The following is an 18,633-nucleotide window of genomic DNA, read 5'->3' as shown; positions in this document are numbered from 1 at the left end:
ACCAAATATTGCGTCCTGTTGTGGCTCCATTGGCTAGAGTTATCGGCCAAAATTTTGTATTCCAATATGATAATGCCAGACCACATCGGGCCCGAATTGTCTCCGCTTATCTCCGACAAGAAGGTATCCAGCCCTCTAAGTCCCCAGACCTGTCCCCAATTGAACATCTCTGGGATGTTCTTGGTCGAAGGGTGTACGCCATGGACCAAGGACCCGCCAACCTGGCCCAGCTTGGTGCAGCTCTCCAAGAGGAATGGCGGGCAATACCACGGGCAACCATCCGGAAATTGATTAACAGCATGCCATCAAGGTGCCGTGAATGTGTTGCCCAACATGGTGGACACACCAGATATTGAATTTGACGCCTAAAATTGATTTAGTGGATATTTAAAGCAGTTTCAAATTCGCTATTATTTCATTAGTTCCCTTATTTCTTGTTGGTAGTATATAATCTTTACAGCATGGAGGACATAACTGAGTGAATGAGTTAGTGAATCTTGCTTGACTCCACATCAGCAATGTTGCAGGTATTCGCTGGAAGGAATGTAGAAAATAAAGAATCCCCACTGTGGTATGGTATGGTGGTATGGAGTGCTTGGACCAACAACATTAGGGATTAACATTGACTGACCGTTATGAGAGGGCTTTGAACTGTTGGGAATCCTGAAGAGTATCAGGCTAACTGGCCCCCGGACATGTGCCCCTCTAGAACTGTCCCCTGGCTATCTGCCCCCCATCCATTGTGTCCCCCGGACAGCTGCACCCAGGTTAATAGCCCCCAGACAACTGCTCTTACCCTCCTGTTCACGTGTTTACCCATGTGAACAGGTCAGCTCATGTGAAAGCCTTGATCTTTCTCTTAGGGATAGTTTCCTCCATACATTGGCTTGTTGATATAAGAGATGCAACTTCGATGATAAGACAACATTTCTACCCGTAAAGCCTGATTCCCACTCTGTCCAATATATGAGTCAATTGTCAAACTTATGATTACATTTAGTGTTTGCTAGTATGTGAGTGTACTATGTCCCATCACGAACACATGCAAAGGCACCTCAAATAAACACCCCATTCTTTATACTTCAAATAGTTTTGTTAAGAATATACTGGTAATAAAAACAACCGCTTTAAACCCTTAATGTTGTTGAATGCGACCAACTCACTTATTGGGGGTTGAGGACTATGCCTACAATAAAATTGCAATATAGCTAGACTATTGCTGATGAGGACGTTAAACAACAAACAAACAAAAGAAACAAACACTAACTAATGTCTATGAAGCTGTTTTTATGTCCTGCATGTTACACGTAGATCTAGCTGCTGGTGACGGAGTTGATCCAGTCCGTGTAGGCGGAGACATCAGTGTAGATGCCATTGGTACCGGCAGCGCAGATCTGAGTGTTGACGTGGAAGGAAGCAGGGGAGTTTGATGGGCATCTTCCAGCATCGTATGTGTCAACTACCGCCTCCTGCAGTGTATCCGGGAAAGCAACTGAAAGAGTTCTCAACTTTAGACTAGGATATTCCCGAAGTTCCATGATAAACCAAGTGGAAACTGACATTAGAATAGTGTCTGTGTAATTACTTATTCGGATAGTCAACACCAGGATATTGTAAAATTCAGTTTTCTCTGTTGTTTCGATTACCTGTGATTGTTTATCCGTACCTGGACGACCATAGGCTGTGTCTGTCTGACACACAGGCTCGGCGTTGTCTATACCATCGATAGGCCTTTCCAGAGTCAATATCGAGACGTCATTGACTGAAATGTAACCAGGATAGACAGTAATTGACAACGTGTAATTGACAATGGGATATTGGTCCGGCGAGCTTGAAGCGCCCGCGAACCCGCGAAGAACCCACAAATCCGTAAATGACCAAATGGTGGCCACACGATTACCCACGGAGACCTAGTTGAGGTGCTAGACTACGGTACAGGGTATGTGAGGTGCTATACAGCGATATGAGGAATGTGAGGTGCTATTACGGCACGAGTAATGTCAGAAGCTATACTGCTATGAAGAAAGCGATTACAGCTTCAGTATTGACCAGAGCTCGAGAACGTTAATATTACGAGACGTAACCTGAAAATTACAATGAACTGGTAACACGCACTTCGACATGCAATATTTTATGCATGCTTTAAATTTTAGAAAAAAGGAAATTATCTAAACGAATCATATAAATATTCCCTCGTTCCTCCTCCGTGATGAATAAGGAAATAATTATAAACTATCCGTAGTTCGTGGTATATACAGATTTGAACTTCGAGCTGTAGGCCTGGAGAGAGAGCCACGTGTAATGGTGGAAAACCCGGAAATAGTGTACAAGTTTTACTTCCGGGTTGGGGTCACAAGTTTCTGACCCCGGACAATTTAAGTCAAACTGAGTCAAAATTCCACGCATGAGTGCATGGCGCTCTTTTGAAAGTCGGAAGTAATTCTTGAATCGTTCGTTGTCCATTTCTAATTCTATGATCAGACGATTGCCGACTCCTTCCAGAGACCTCTGCTCATTTAAAGGGTGCATCCACCATCTCTGTCAACTGGCAGTGAGATTTGCACTGATGGCAACTGCTGTAGCTATGATTAGTTCCTCCTCTTCTTCGAATTCCTCCTCTTCCTCCAACACCATACTCATCACAGATATGGCTGCCATGTTTACTAATAAAACCATGTTCGAAACGCATATTAACGCATATAGTATAAGAGCAAAAACGCAACGCATAACGCATGCATTCAAAATCCGGACGTAATGTAAGCCGTGCCTTATCGGTTAATCCTTCGATCGATCCAGACACAAGAAATGCCAAATGGGGACTTTGGTCGGGTAATCTAAGCTGCGTTTCCAGTAATTATACCTGTTATAAATTCATTAACTGAGTATCAAGTGAATGATGACAAGTAACGTGTAGGTTTATACCACATTACACAGATTACATTGTCAACCTATCGACACCAAGTGATTTTGACAGAATCCTCTGTGAAAACAAGGGTTGTAACTCGGAAACAAGGCAAAGCAGGAAACAAAACTAAATAGGTGTGACATATAGCTTTCATTCTTCACAACAGCTATCGCGATTTCAGTTTTATACAAACCTGTAAATGAAATAGAGTACCCCCTGAAACGTAGATGAATTCGGGATAGACCTCATATTTATACCCCATATTACATCACGGACACGCTCCCCTCTGGTTGGTTGAAATTCCGTTTGCGACTGCGAATTGTGCACTGTTGTCAAATAGGTCGATTTAAGGTAATTAAAGATAGAAATGGGTAGTTGTAATTACGGGGTTTCATTTATAACAATGCCAGTAAGTGATTTATGTCTTTGCACCCCTAGAGTATATATGATCTTTAAGAAAAGAATGGATAGTAGTTAGAAAGTTGATCATATATGCCATTGTAAAGATGTATCCCTTATGTATGTAGGCCTATGGCTTTTCATACAATAAAGAATTGAAATTGAAAATTGACTTAACACACGGGCAAGTAGAATGTGGATGTACTGACTTAACACATGGACATTTGGAATGTGGATGCAGTGATTTAACACATGGACAAGTAAAATGCGGATGCAGTGATTTAACACATGGACAGGTAGAATGTGGATGCAGTGATTTAACACGTGGACAAGTAGAATGCAGATGTACTGAGTTAACACATTGTTACGGTTAAGAATTTGCCTTGACAAACGATGTAAGAAATCCGCCGTAAACCAGCAAAACAGAACAAAGACAAGCCATAAACGTTCAAATGGTATTATTAATAAGCAAAGAGAGCAAGTTATACAAGGTCACAAGTCAATTTCACAATACTGATTTCAAATACAATACAAGTGAAACAAAATCTAAGGCAATGGGTCACAAAATACAATATAGCAAAATCACCAAAGTCTTAGTGTGAGAGAGAATCAACTATGCAGGATGTATTCTTGACGACGGTAACTACGCCTCCTGTCTGCTAGCGTGGGCAATGGTCAGGAGTACCAGCAAACACAACACCAGCAACGACTTCATGATGAACATCATCAGATCCTCAAACCCGCGGCAAATACATTTGGAAATTAATTAAGTACCCATTTGTTTTAGCTACATGAACATCAAAGTACCAGAAACCTCATGCTTCGAGAAGGTAAGTAATGCGTCATTACCTGATGGCAAACTGAATAATTGACTACAGAAAAACAACAAAATGTAGGCGGTATGTTGGTTTGTAATGTCGGTGGATGGTTTATCAAAATGAGGCAAAACTTGATCATGGATGTTCGTCAAGTAGTGCTGGCCCTAAGGACCTTACCACTGTCAACTTGAAGTAATGGGAGACGATGCGTCTCCGCCAAACGGAACAACAGGATGAATGTTCCTCGGCTCATGAGCATTGTTGGCGAATTCCAATCTCATAAAGGACCATTTGTAACATGAGACTGGAATCTGCTTTCGCCTGACCGATGGATCTTTCTCCTTATCCAAAGATTCCAGCGCTGATAGAGCACAACACCGCTGTAGACTGCACTTGGCCTTCAGAGGACGTTGGGACATCAGAGCGAAAGCATTTACTTCAAACGAGTGCTAGTGGTGAAGTATCCATACCTCACGTAAAGCGACAGATTGCGATCTTAGTGCTGGAAGTTTCTTCCTGGGCCGCGGCTCTGATCGATCCTTGGCAGCTTGGCTCCATGATGTTTCCGGTCTACTGATGGCAGAGGGACACTAAGCAAGCTAACGTCTGAAGGCCTTGAATGACATCAGCTACATGCATACCCATCTTCTATCACAATAGCAGAGAAAGTCATTTTAACGCGTGTGAATGAAACAAATGGTATATTCACATTTAAATAGCCTTGATCATTTAAATAGCCTTGTATAGCGCTAGAAGCCAATGGAAGGAATACAAAATGGGCGTTGTGTTCTCAGTTCTGTGAATTCTTGAAACACCACGAGCAGCTGAGACTTGGATTTTCTAAGGTTTGGAAAGAAGAGGTTCCTGTAATATTTTTAAAAGAGCGTTGCAAAAGCCCAGTCGAGATATCACAAGTGTTTGAATAAGAATCGTGGTTGTTTGAGTATCTAACAGGTAACGGATTTTGTTGATGTTATAGATATGGTGGTAGCAGGATTTGCTGATTGATCTGACGTCCTCGTCAAGAGTCATGGAAGACCGAAAAAACACACCAAGGTGTTTGGCTGAGTTAGATTTTGCCATTACAATGATGAAAAAAAGATCAGGTTGTAATTTTAAAGTTGTCGCTTAGACCCTAAAAGAAGAAAGTCTGTTTTGTTTTCCTTATGTTTAAGATACTTAACAGTCATCCATGTTCTAATATCTGTCATGCACAATTCAAGTTTTTGAATGCTACAAGTTGCTTCCAGGGTATTGTTGGATACATAAACCGAAATGACATTTGCATAGGTAAGGAACTTCAGTCCTTGATTCCTGACAGTGTCTTCAGAGACTGAAAAGCACAAGCCCAAGAACTGAACCTTGAGGAAGGTCTTAATTCATTTTTTGCCTGGGTGTTGAGGACACATCGTGTCAGATTGAGTGCGGTTGCAGAGGTGTGAGCGCATCCACTTCCCCGCTGTTTCTGTGATTCCAAGTCTTGTTTGCTGCCTATACAGGAGTACACTGGGGTTCACAGTATCAAATGCTGCTCCTCATACTGGCAATCAAGCACCGAATCATTAGCAGGGGCGGCGAGGTAGCCTAGTTGTTTAAGCATTTCTTGTCACGCCGAAGACCCGTGTTCGATTCCCTCATTTCGTTGTCCCCGTCGTGATACTACTAGACTAGTGCTAAAAGCGATATAAAACTACGTTCACTCACGATTATTGGCATCTGATTCCTCTGAGATCCCGATACAACGTGTGCCTCAATTCCTCACTTTGAACAGGATAAGGAACATCGCAATGTGGCGTCTTACGTAGTCCCAAAGATGTACTTTGGGGTTTGTATCGGGTCTCTTCGCAGCCATGATAATGTTTCAATGGAAGTGTCCTCTAAAAAGGGTGATGGCGCTACGAGACAGCCTAGCCGTTGTCATCCATGAATGTTTGACAGTTGGAAAAGCTAACAAAATGTGACAAAATGGCCATATCCAATACGTCCTGTCGAAAACGATAACGTTTGTGTTTGCCAGGTCCTGTAATAAGATTCAACTGGCAGCCACACGAAACACAACCCTTCACTGATGGGTTCAGCTGCACAGATCAACTGCTGGTCATACGATGTATGTGTCTCTACGTGATACGTCTTAAGGTGTCGTGGAACACCTGTAAAAGAAAGCGCCTTTCATGAGGCGAGAGGATCCTATGCCATTTCCTAGTCACAGCCTCCTTCTGATGTTACTAATGGAGAATGTGAGCGACTCCCGCTCTTCATTGCTGCTCTTCGACAAGGCCTTTCACACTGTTGTCTTACAGACGAATCTGGACCCGATCATCATGGTCAGTCGTGTTCTTCAGTCTACGACCCTTCATTTACCCTGCGGCCAGTTGGTACTACTAGCCATATGGCTGATGTAAACGTTAGCACTATTGTTGAGGCAGAACGTCCCTGCATCATGCAAACCAAAAGCTTGCATGTATTTTTGAAACGTGAAAAATCGTTATACTTTAGAAGTGCCGTGTTTTAATCAGTTTTAAATTGTAGCGTACCTACTGCAACCTCATTTTACTCGTGACCATCGCATCATGTGAAAATGGAACCATCGGGAGAGAGCAGATTGAGACCTTTACATAGGAAAGACCCACTTTTCATCGAAGGTAATTGCTGGATATTTCTGAAAAATGATACTGTTAGTTAGTAAGAATGAAAGACTGTCGGCCATAAGGACCTGTCATAAACAAACGCTGTCGACTTAGGTCCAACGTTAATTTCGAAATCGGCATATATTGTGGTAAACGTAAACAGGGCGACGAAGACGTCAACCCATGTCCCCCCTCGTCACAAGTGAATTGCAGGTGCAGTGTAGACACTATGTATTACTTAGCTTTGTTCTGGGTTGCCCTTTTTTTACTGGATGAGAAGAGTGGGTGAGTGAGTGAGTAAGTGAGTTGGGGTACACGTGAATTTTAACAGTATTCAAGCCACGGGTGTACATGATGACCATGCATATAGTGTTGACACACGTAACGGTCGACACATAAACGAGGGGTGAATCACAGAATTATGGTCAACACAAAGTTTAAAGAAAGCACGTCACGACTGGGCGAATACGTCAAACTGTATGCCTTTGATCCTCGGAGATCCGGGTTTGAATTATTTTTCCTAAACTAACCATTGTTGTTTAAGAAACGCCTTTAGACTACACAGTAGCAAGTGTACAAATTCTTACTGTGATAATCTGTGGGGGAACATTTCAGCCTAGATCATTTTAAGGTTATCCAGCTTGTTAAAGATGTTATTCATACAACTGTTGCGTTGTTTTCATATACCTATCCAGTTACAAAACAAACAAGAGCCTTATCATGCACCCAAGCGCGCGCACACACACACATGTATGGGTTGCTGATGGCACAGTAAGAGGCGACTAAAGGGATCGGGTGGTCAGGCTTGCTGTCTTGGCTGACACACGCCACATGATATGAAGTCTTCCAGCATTCTTAAAAACAATGACACCATCCACTGTCAAACATGACAAATTTATTCAGCAGGTATTTGTCTCATATGGCGTTTGTAGTTCAACAGCCAGAATGGGCTGCGATCCAGTCAGCATAACTGGACACCTTCACGTAGACACCAGGAAAGCGAGGTAGACCACAGCCGACACCGTAGGACACCACACCGGTCAGAACTTGTTGACCGTCCTGTTTGCAGAACAACCCACCACCTGAATCACCCTGAAAGAGAACCATGTTTAAGTTATTTGTCGACCCTGATCCTACATGTCGATGTAGATCATTATACCGTTACCATTACCTGTATACCTTATCCATCACAGTCACCTGTGCACAACATATACCTAATCGATCACAGTCATCTGTACACATTATCACTTATTATACATATACACTTTATACACATTATCGATAACACTCACCTGTATATATATATATGTGTGTGTGTGTTATCGATCACACTCACCTGTATACATATATCTTATCGATCACAGTCACCTGTATTTACTCCCAGGTGATCACAGTCACCATTACAAACACTGATGCGATATAAAATTGCAATCACAGCCAGCTTACTTTTACCCAGGCAGTCACGGGCACGGGATATTTACCTGTGTGTTTACCTGGCCAAATAAAGTTAACCATTTCAAGTCAATCACAGATACATTGCTATACACCTGAAAAACGTTAATCACCCCGGTAATCCTGTTTGTTTCTACTAACAACAGTAGTCTGTACGCATAGTACATTGGTAAGACTGCATGTTTTTCACTCAGATGATATCTTGACGGATACTTTTCATTCAGTGTTTTCATACTTTTTTTCCTGACAAGACGACTGACAATTGTGCAGTGGATATTCATTTGCCGACCAGTTGCTTTAAAGGACATACCGGGGTTATGCAGGTTAATATGATTCCATCAACTGTGGTCATCCGATAATCTTCTTCGTGCCATAATTTCAGAAAAATGACTCACAATTTGTAACCCATACATATTAAACACCGACACGTACACAAACTGCATTTGTGAAAATGCGGATGTCTGATCCTGGACACAGGGTGGGTTTGGGAGACACTGTCCCCCAAGCACACATGCAATAAGTTTTTATATGAAAATTCCTATCATATGTATCAAAATACACAAGCTGAATTTAAACACAAATCTCTTAGAGGTGAATAAATTCTGAATATGTATTGTACATAGATAATATATATTTTAATCATGGTATTGTAAAATAGCATCTGCGATCGTTAGTGGCTGTACCCTCAAAGGGGGTTGAAGTAGCGTAAAATTATTGTCCTCCCGAGAGGGTACGTAAGTCCCAACAACTTTCAAAGTCAATTTTGCCCAGCCATACTTTTTAGTCGTAGTATTTTTGTTCTTTTAAATTCTGGCTAAATCTTCATATCATCGCCAGTGGCTGAAGGGATGGTGTAAATCCAACTAGGGTCCATGCAGGTAGCAAAGGTACTGTAAGCCCCCATGGACTCTCGCATGGTGATCTACCTTCAGCTGCTGGTGACGTATATAGCCCGTGTTTTACCTTGTCTTGTCCAAATAGTTATATCAGTTTTATCGTTCCACACTAGTTTTACCCGCAACTGTGATATTCTAGTCGTTTTACTGTCCTTTGATGACAGGTTTTTATCATATAGCCATAACCCATTTCGATTTCAAATCTGTTCTCGTCACGATATGGCTGAAATGTTGCCGATGTGACGTTAAATATTAACTCACTCACTCACTCACTCTTAGAGGTGAACATGCATAAGGAGCTTAATACTGTTCCGGGTGTATGTATACTAAACGCCAAAAGAAAGTTTGCTCTCACATCTTTATGAATTAGTGAAAAATTTCAAAGATATATCAGGTGGCGTTAGTTTACAAGAAAGCTGAATAACACAGCTTTATACAAATCCCGAAACACATTTATCAAATGCATTCATATGTAGGTGAAATTCATTCTTTTCAGAAGAATTGTATTGTCATATTATCGACCATGCCGAAACAAACCAGTAACAGTGATGTAGATGTCCAAACGAATGTTTGAAATATAATCCAGCTTGAGACAAAGATAAACCATTTAAAGTCAGAAGTTTTAAACTATTAAAACAAGAAACAACTGTTGTAGAGATTGCAAAATTTTAAATGAATCATTCCTATGATTTTAGTCTTTTAAAACATTTTCATCTGAATTGCAGTTAGGGAAAATGAGTAAAACGTGTCTTTGGTATTGTGAAAAGGCGTTTTACAACATCTAAAATTATCTTTGTTAACATTTGTGCACGCAAAGTAAATGTTTCCATTTTCTGCTTGCACATACCATGTCGCCAAAACGTAGCAATATTCAAGCAGTATTTGCATCAATTTCTCGTAGAGAATAATTCTGTTGTGAATAAAGAGATAAACAAGTACGCAAAATTTGCCATTATTAACAGCTAAAGAGAGAGAAATATCCATTGGGATGGTACCGATGGGGTCGACACCAATGATGTTGCCATCACCCTCGGATGCGGCCGTATCAGGGTCTTATTCAGTGCTACTGAAAGACTGTGAACACCACAGACAGAAGTGAACGTCCATGCATCACAATGCCTGATGAAGATATGTATATCCGTCATTAGGGAAGGAGGGTAACGTTTCTTTTGGCTTTTAGTATACATCCAATTGGCATGCTCACCATTGCGCTTAACCTCGTAAGTAACATATTTACGTCATCGATGTCACTTTGCAGCTACTAACCTGGCAGGTGCACTTTCCATATGTACCAGAGCAGATCTGGTTTGGGGGATCGGTCACCGGCGCAAGGAACCTCATGTCTCGGTAGCAGGTGATACCGTCCCAGGTTGGAATCGATACTTGTTGCAGGCGGAAGTTGAATGGAGGATGGCCACCTGGCGGACATAAGTTAAATGCTCTTTACGCTTCTCTTCATTTTCACATGATGTTGGAATTGAATATTTCCAAATAAATAGTAACATCATCTTTTAAGCGTGTCATACTTTAATTGCCTTTATGTCTATTCGGTCGTCAAACGATGTCTTCCACGCCGTGGGTCATGGGTACATTTAGTTTAATATGACACCAAATATGACAACAAGTGTTGTGCACTATGTTAAGGCTGCACAACGATACTATTGCGATGTATCTAAACACCTTTGTAAGACATTGTACCAATGCCAGTTTTATCATGAAATTGAAGTTGTGTAGGGTCGGTGGGGTAGTCCATTGGTAAATGTGTTCACTCGTCACGCAGATGGCCCGGGTTCGATTCCCACATGAGTACAATGTTTGAAGCCCACACCAGGTGCCCCCAGTCATGATATTGCTGGAATATTGCTAAAAGTGGCGTAAAACTAAACACTCCCATTCACACTCACTCACACTCACTCACACTCACTCACACTCACACTCACTCACTCACTCACACTCACACTCACACTCACACTCACACTCACACTCACACTCACACTCACACTCACACTCGCACTCGCACTCGCACTCGCGCTCACACTCACACTCTGCAGTGGTTACCAGTGTAGTGAGATGCTTCAATCTTTGTAAGATGAGTTTTTGTTTTAAAATACCATCAAGACGTGATCCTCGGCAAACTTTGAGTATCATAATATTTCCAGGACAACACTACAAGGTATGCAACTTCCGGATTCACCATGGACAGCGTAGTTCGTCGTTAAGTTTATTGGGAGTAAGGTGATTATTCATCATAATACTGACAGTCATACATGGGATAGTGATTTATTTTAATCACCATCTGTTCTCTAGGGGTGCACACTGGCTTCGAGTTGCCAAACAAACAACACATAGAGAGACTGAATGAGTGAGTTTAGTGTTACGAGGCACTCAGCAGTATTCCAGCTATATAACGGCGGATCTGAACTGAATCTGGACCAGGCAATCCAGTGATCAACGACACGAACATCGACCTAGGCACTTGATTGACGGTGATATGTCTCAAGCAAGTCACCAAGACCCTTAGTCGTCCTTGACGACAAGCATGGGTTACTGGAGATCAATTCTAACCCTGATCTTCACGGTTTCAGCCCATGAGGAACCTGAAAGAAGACAGTGAATTACCCCGACGAGTGTTTCCTATTCCCACTGCTGTGCAATAAGTTCCTTGCAGAGGAAAGTCGGCGGTAGCGAAACAGGCTGGCGCGGTGTTGGGGATGGCTTTTGTGTCAATGCGGTCAATCTTGAGGATCGCTATGTCATTGGCTGTAAAACAGGCATCTCAATATACGTAAGTGAGTATCTAATTATGTTCAACATAATTTTGCTTAAAAAGTTAAAATGGGATAGCTATATTTGGGGGGTTAGTGCAATGAATACGGTGTGTAGCTCGTAATCTGTTGTGCACCCGTAGTTTGACCGTAGTGCTCATGGATCATGACTGTTACTGGTACTTTGAGCGAAGTACTCATGGACTGTGAGTGCTACCTGTAGTTTGATCATAGTGCTCATGGACTGTGAGTGCTACCTGTAGTTTGAGCATAGTGCTCATGGACTGTGAGTGCTACCTGTAGTTTGAGCATAGTGCTCATGGACCGTGACTGTTACTTGTACTGTGAGCGAAGTGCACATGGACCGGAATTTTTGCCTGTGGTTTGAGCGCAGTGCTCGTGAACCATGATTGTTAACTGTATTTTGGGTGTTTCCGTGCTGATTGATCTTGTGTTTTCCCTGCAAGTTAAGTGTTGTAATTCTCACGGACATTGACTGTTTGTGTATTTCGTTTGCTTTAGCGTTCATGGACAGCGTTCGTTGCCTGTAAGGTGAATATTATTGGACCTTGATCATTACGTCTAGTTCGGGTCCTGTATTTCTCAAGGACAGTGATCATTAAGTCTAGTTTGGGTGCTGTGGTTCCCAAGAACCGTGATCATTACTTGTAGTGTGGGTGCTGTATTTCTCAAGGATCGTGACCATTACTTGTAGGTCGGGTGCTGTATTTCTCAAGAACGTGATTATTACGTTTAGTTTGGGTGCTGTACTTCTCAAGGACCTTGATCATTAGGTGCAGTTTGGGTGCCCTATTTCTCAAGGACCGTGATCATTACGTGTAGTATGGGTGCTGTATTTCTCAAGAACGTGATAATTACGCCTAGTTCGGGTGCTGTATTTCTCAATTACGTGATTGTTGTTACCTGAATTTTTTGGGTTGTAGTATTTATGCACGTAAACCTTTCTGACGCCAAGCTGGGAGGTTGAACGTATTCTGGTATGATCGCCGACACTGACAGTCATCAGGGGAAGATACCTTTGGCTAGAAACGGAATGATCGAAATGGGTTAGGGCAGCGTTTCTGTGCTTTTCAAAGCTTTCACTGTTTCACAGTTTCCACTGAATCTCTAAGTTGCCATGTATCTAATTACATGAGGCTTGATAAATTCCGTGCAGAGGGCAGTATTAGAAGATCAATAACCAATGAAACTGCCAACATGATGTCCATATAAGACCTGGCATTGTCCACTAACCTTCCATGGCATCACTGGCATCCTGAATGTCTAGTGCACGTGTCCTCTTGAACTCATTCAATTCAGCATGCCATGCCCCAGCGCCACGAGTGTGAGTAAGTGAGTGAGCTAGGTTTTCACAACTTTTAGCAATATTCCAGCAACATCAGCAACATTGTGCCCGTGTGGGCAATCAAACCCGTGACTTCGGCGTGACAAGCGAAAGCTTTAACCACTAGCCTACTCCGCAGGTTGACACAGATGGACTCACTGGACACCGTTGACATCGGAATCACGACATTCGATTTAGTGATTGAGTTAGTGAGTTAATATTTAACGTCACATCGGCAATATTGCAGCCATGACGAGAACATATGTGACATAAAAAAAGAAATACATGTGCATATTTTGAAGAACCTGTCGACGAAGGACAGTAAAACCACTAGAATCACAGTTATTATTTAAACCAGCGTGGAAACGTTTAAAAATATAATAGTATCACGATTTGGACAGTACAAAAACAGGCCATAGATCAGGCCATAGCAGTACCTCTGCTACCTGCATGGTCCCTAGCTGGATTTATACCATCCCCTCAGCTGTATGCAAGATTAGCCACAAATTAAAATGACACTTATTCTAAGGCTAAAGAAGTGGAAGAATAAATCTGACTTCAACAGTTTTAGGACTTACTTACCCTCTCGGGATGACAACAATTTCACGGTACTTCAGCCCCTTTCGAGGATACAGCCACTAACAATCGTAGCTCCTAATTCAACTTCCAATCATAAAATATTTATCTATTTACAAGCCGTGTAACAAATCTAATTCTTTTTAAAAACGCAATGATTAAATGATAACTAACATTAGTAAAAAAACCCTTCATAGTTCGTGATTCGATTTAGTGATATATTTACTGAACATTAGAGTCTGCAATTGGATGCACCCATAGAGCATGCGTAGTATGAACATACAGGCTGAACACATTCAGAAATGCCAGACTGGTGCACCTAGTACACATAATCAGTTGTAAACTTTGAACATGTACACGGCGTCATTTTGAGGGCCAATTTATTTGTAACACTATTTCTTAAAAGCTGTAAAATATTTGTTGTTGTTTGACATTTATGCAATTGGATGTTTTATAAGTTTCCTGTGAACAACACACCAAGCCGTTGAAATGCCATTCATAGGTTCTTCATTCTGTTTATATTCGGTATCCGTTGGGGTCAATATAAGGATGTCGATGCAAAGGTCATATGCAAATATCAGGGACTACTTTCAAAGTGTGAACAAACATGGCGTCAAGGGTCACGGCCATGGTTACGGTACTGTCAGAACACTGCGCCCAGAAAACGCATGCCTTGTTATGATAGATCAGAGACCATATAATAGCCTATCATATGGCCCAGGATAGATGGAGTAGATTAAAAAGCTAAGATAGAAATTCATAGGATTACAAAGGTGCAAACATCAATTCCCCGACTAACTGTCAGTGTTAGCGAGAGAACGGAATCCAGGTGTCCGAAGTCATGCGAACATTAAATGTATTTGGTGTTCAAAAAGTTCACTGAAGCTTCCTGGAGTTCCATGCGAATCTGTTAACGTTATTTTTCAAACGCAAGCTAAAGACAACAATACCTACTTTAACTCAGTGGCAGGGTGATGTCCGCTTTAATGTGAGACATGGTGCTACTGGCAGTCTGTCGTAAAGACTTAAAGCCACTGGGTCCGTGAAATATGCACGTCGACCGGGTCGCCCCAGAGTTACAACACTCCGAGATGAAAGGCACATGATTAACACTGCATTGCGTGACAAATTACTTTATGCAGCGGGTCGTCAGAGGAAACACTTCAAAGTAATCAGTGTAAGGATACCCAGGAGCACCGTTCGTCGACGTGTTAGGGCAAACGGGCTGCACTGTAGGCGACCTGCTAAAACCACGTCACAGGCAGGCGTGCGTGTTTGTGATGGAGGGTATATCATCAACGTCAGTGGTATCGTATGCTCTTCACAGATGAAAGCAGGTTGAGGTGGTAAAGGATTTATCGAGAGCAAATGACAGATGCAGCTGTAGTCATGTTTAACCGATTTGGCGGGAGGTGGGTTATGGTTTAGACTGTGAGTACTGGAAACACTCCACTGCACGTGGCCGACGGTAATCTTACCGGACAGCGTTATCGAGAGGAGATCCTGGTTCATATAGCAGTATCAGGTGAGCATACCTGGGTTGAGGTCGACGTATGTACACATAGCACTCAGCACCAGTAGATGTCACAGGACTCCGCAGAGATGTAGTAGAGGAATGGAATGTGATTCCGCACGACTTCTTTATAAACGTCATAAGCAGAGTGAGAACAAGGTGCACCTGTTTTGAACGCACGAGAAGTGTACACAATATATTAAATGACCCAGTGCTTCATGTTCGTCACTTTCATTTTCGGGGCTATACTGCTGATGTTTACCAGTGCTCTTTGTCTGTATGTCACCATCTGTCACGTCTGTCAATGCATTAAACATAATGATGACACTCTTAGTTTTTTATTTATGAGAAACGTTTCTTCCCACGTGCTTTACATCATTTGACTCTTTATTAATGACGCCGAGCATAGTTTGGAGAGAATGGATAGTAGAACATGAATGCGCTGACTACAGACAAAGGGTAGAAGGGCATCGAGGATCTTGCTGGGGACAAATGTAGTAGTAGAATATGGATGGTATGATTGGACACTATGGGTATTAGAACATGAATGTTCTGACTACAGACAAAGGGTAATAAGACAAGAATGGTGTTAGTGGATAGTAGAAGGAGAATACACTTACATGACACAATGGGCAGCTGTCAGAACAGTACAGGAGTCGATGATTGTGGCTCCACATGTAGGATTAATCCCGAATCCGTAGTTGACGGAAGCGAAGGAGTCGAAGACGCCCTGCTGAGCTGAGAAACCTCCAACAATTCTTGTTGTCCTGGCGACACTTTGGATGTGCCTTATGTCTCTGCAATCTTGAGAATGATGATAAACATTATAAAAAGTATCTATTTGTCAGTGTATGACGGTATTTATAGTAATAATATAAGAAGTATTACATGGAGAACCATATGATAACTAACCCAGAGTACGTGGAGATGCTGTGATAGATGGATATATTAATAACAATATTATAGCAAGTATTATAGAAAACCGAAAGTATGTGTTAACTAACCGAAAGTACGTGGAGATGTCTTTGCATCTGCCGCGGATGTTTCATGTGTCGGAGGGTTTTCCTGAGTGTGGAATGACGGCGGTGAGGGAACACACTGGCCGGACATAAGCTTGATAAGGGTGTGGAAGCCGCAGGTTTTGTATGATTTGGGCATGTGTTGCAGCAGGTGGCAGAACCTAGCCTTTCCATCATTGGACATGGCCCTGAAAGCTGTAATTATAGGAATGGTGAGGATTGCAATGCAACAACGGCGAGCCCAAAACAACAACAACAACAATAGCAACAACAACACCACCAACACCACCACCACCAACAACGACAACAGCGAACCCAAAACACAACCACTACTAATGAAACAAGCGCTGCTACTGCGACTGCGTGGGCAGTAGCCACGGCTATTGCTTTGGTTACTGATACACACAATGATCGAATTGGATTCTCGTTCCTTCATTTATCTTTGAAAATGAGACTGGATTTCGGCATTGAGATTTGTGACATTATGTTTGTGGACATTTCGAAAATTCGACATTTCGACATTTGTGGAAAAAAAATGAATGGATGTGAATGGGTTTTGACCTTGTTTTCGGAGACGGACAAGACCTCTAGTGAAGTTGGGATGTTTTAGCCGTTGTATGAGCGAAGTGACATCGATACTCTTATTTGAACCATGGCGTCCATTGATGCGGTTAAAGGCTTGAAGACGGGCTCTAGGATGGGCTTTGAAGACGACACAGAGAACATCCCCAAGAATGTCGTCTGGAATCTGGTTGTAGACGTAATGAGGGAACCCTGAACGGCTGCTGTGGTGGGCGGAGTGACTGTCATCGGTGGTATTAACGACATCGTTGTATCTATGGTGATCGGAAATAGTAAAATAAGTGGATATAGGTTGTACATGACTGTTTTCACATCATGGCCAATAACTGCACTTTAAAATTGATTTCCACACGAACGATGGCCATTTCACTGATCCATCGAATACTTGTTATGATGTGAATTGACGATTCCTTCCTATTGCTCCACTGTTCAAATAATGTTTATAATTTATAACTATCTCCTAAAACTATATTGGGAAATAATTCTCTCACGAATGAGTTAATGACGATGTAAACAGTACACTATTTAACCATTGTGTTAACGAACTGAACATACTGACATAGACCTACACATCAAAAGACAATCCACGTGTAAGCGTATTCCATCCAATAACCATGGATGACCCAATCATTAGATCCTGTAACATTTAAGGGCCGCAACTCTGTAAAGGAACCAGCGTTGCTTTAGGCGACTGTATCTCCTCACCGGTAAGAATAATGTTACAGAGCTGGAAGACTTTGTTGAATGGGCGCCATAGCTGCCCGAGAGCGTGACTCCTTTGCTGATAAAATCAATCCTCAGATTGTATGGTTCATTATGATAGCCGGAATATTGCTGTGTGTGGCGTTGAACAACTCAGCTATAGTAAGAGAAGACACAACCTTGACTTTTCTCAGTAACAGGTGTTAAACAAATATAGTAAGAGAATACACAGCCTAGACTATTCTCAGAAACAAATACCGTTAGGGGTGAAAGGAAAAATAGATGTGAAAAATGAATGGATCTCTGAAGATCAGTATTGACACCTGGTGTTCACACAACGGATAAGCACGTCCTGCCTTTCTAGTGGCATCTCATTTACAAAATGGACCTTACAACGGAAGCTGTTTCCGTGTTATGCAAGAGCGGTCAAGAAACATACCTTTTTTATAAAGCTCAAAAGTATAAATATTCAGTTGCAACGACACTTCGGAACACTTACTTTTGTGTGTAGCCTCTGGCAACTTTCCTTTCTCCTAGTCGCCCTCCCCCAACAAGACCAGAGGCCAGGAAGACAAGCACATAAAGCAACAGAGACGACATCATGGTGAAGATCTTCAGATTATCAATCTTTTATAGCCACAGCAGCAGGCAACAGGTGCCCGTAACGTGAACTTAAAATTTGTTAACTGCTTGTTTTCAGTGATTTAATGGATTTTGCTGTTCACTAAATTTGAATATTTTGAAACAATTTATTTCAAGTCTATATAATGGCGAGGAATGTGATTCTACAACGCGTGAGTGTCTCCTTGTGTCAAATGCACATGTTTGGTTTCGATCATGTTTGCTCCTTATCGTGAACTGGATTTTGAGAGAGGTAAGCATTAAGACTTTGTTTTTACTTCAGTTTTAGAGATGGTTTGTGTTCTTGCGACTTTAACGTTCGACCGAACAGAAGAGCGTCTGCATCTGTATAAATATATACTGATTTTCTGATTCTTTATTACGAGGGTAGTGTTTGCCTTTCAAGGAACAGT

General features: G+C 41.9%; 1 protein-coding gene across 1 annotated transcript; it reads right to left on the bottom strand.

Moving 5' to 3' along the window:
* Nucleotides 1–7,682: 7,682 nt before the first annotated feature.
* On the bottom strand, nucleotides 7,683–18,199 carry LOC137258576 (serine protease 33-like). Its single transcript, XM_067796285.1, has 8 exons — nucleotides 18,099–18,199; nucleotides 16,955–17,151; nucleotides 16,301–16,510; nucleotides 15,917–16,100; nucleotides 12,787–12,905; nucleotides 11,717–11,857; nucleotides 10,364–10,515; nucleotides 7,683–7,841 (listed from the first exon to the last, which is right to left on the bottom strand). The coding sequence occupies exons 1-8, from the start codon at nucleotides 18,197–18,199 to the stop codon at nucleotides 7,683–7,685; spliced, it is 1,263 nt and encodes a 420-aa protein (XP_067652386.1).
* Between the last annotated feature and the right edge of the window lie 434 nt (nucleotides 18,200–18,633).

The sequence above is a fragment of the Haliotis asinina genome, chromosome 12 (assembly GCF_037392515.1).
Source record: "Haliotis asinina isolate JCU_RB_2024 chromosome 12, JCU_Hal_asi_v2, whole genome shotgun sequence".
In the NCBI taxonomy this organism is placed as follows: Eukaryota; Metazoa; Mollusca; class Gastropoda; order Lepetellida; family Haliotidae; genus Haliotis; species Haliotis asinina.
This window is presented reverse-complemented; position numbering and strand designations above follow the sequence as displayed.

Excerpts from the sequence above, each read along its gene's own strand:
- LOC137258576 (XM_067796285.1), bottom strand. The coding sequence starts at position 18,199 with ATGTCGTCTCTGTTGCTTTATGTGCTTGTCTTCCTGGCCTCTGGTCTT. Across the intron at positions 16,101-16,300 it reads GACATCTCCACGTACTTTCG|ATTGCAGAGACATAAGGCAC; the intron begins GTTAGTTAACAC and ends ATCATTCTCAAG. Across the intron at positions 10,516-11,716 it reads AATAGGAAACACTCGTCGGG|GTGGCCATCCTCCATTCAAC; the intron begins GTAATTCACTGT and ends TATGTCCGCCAG.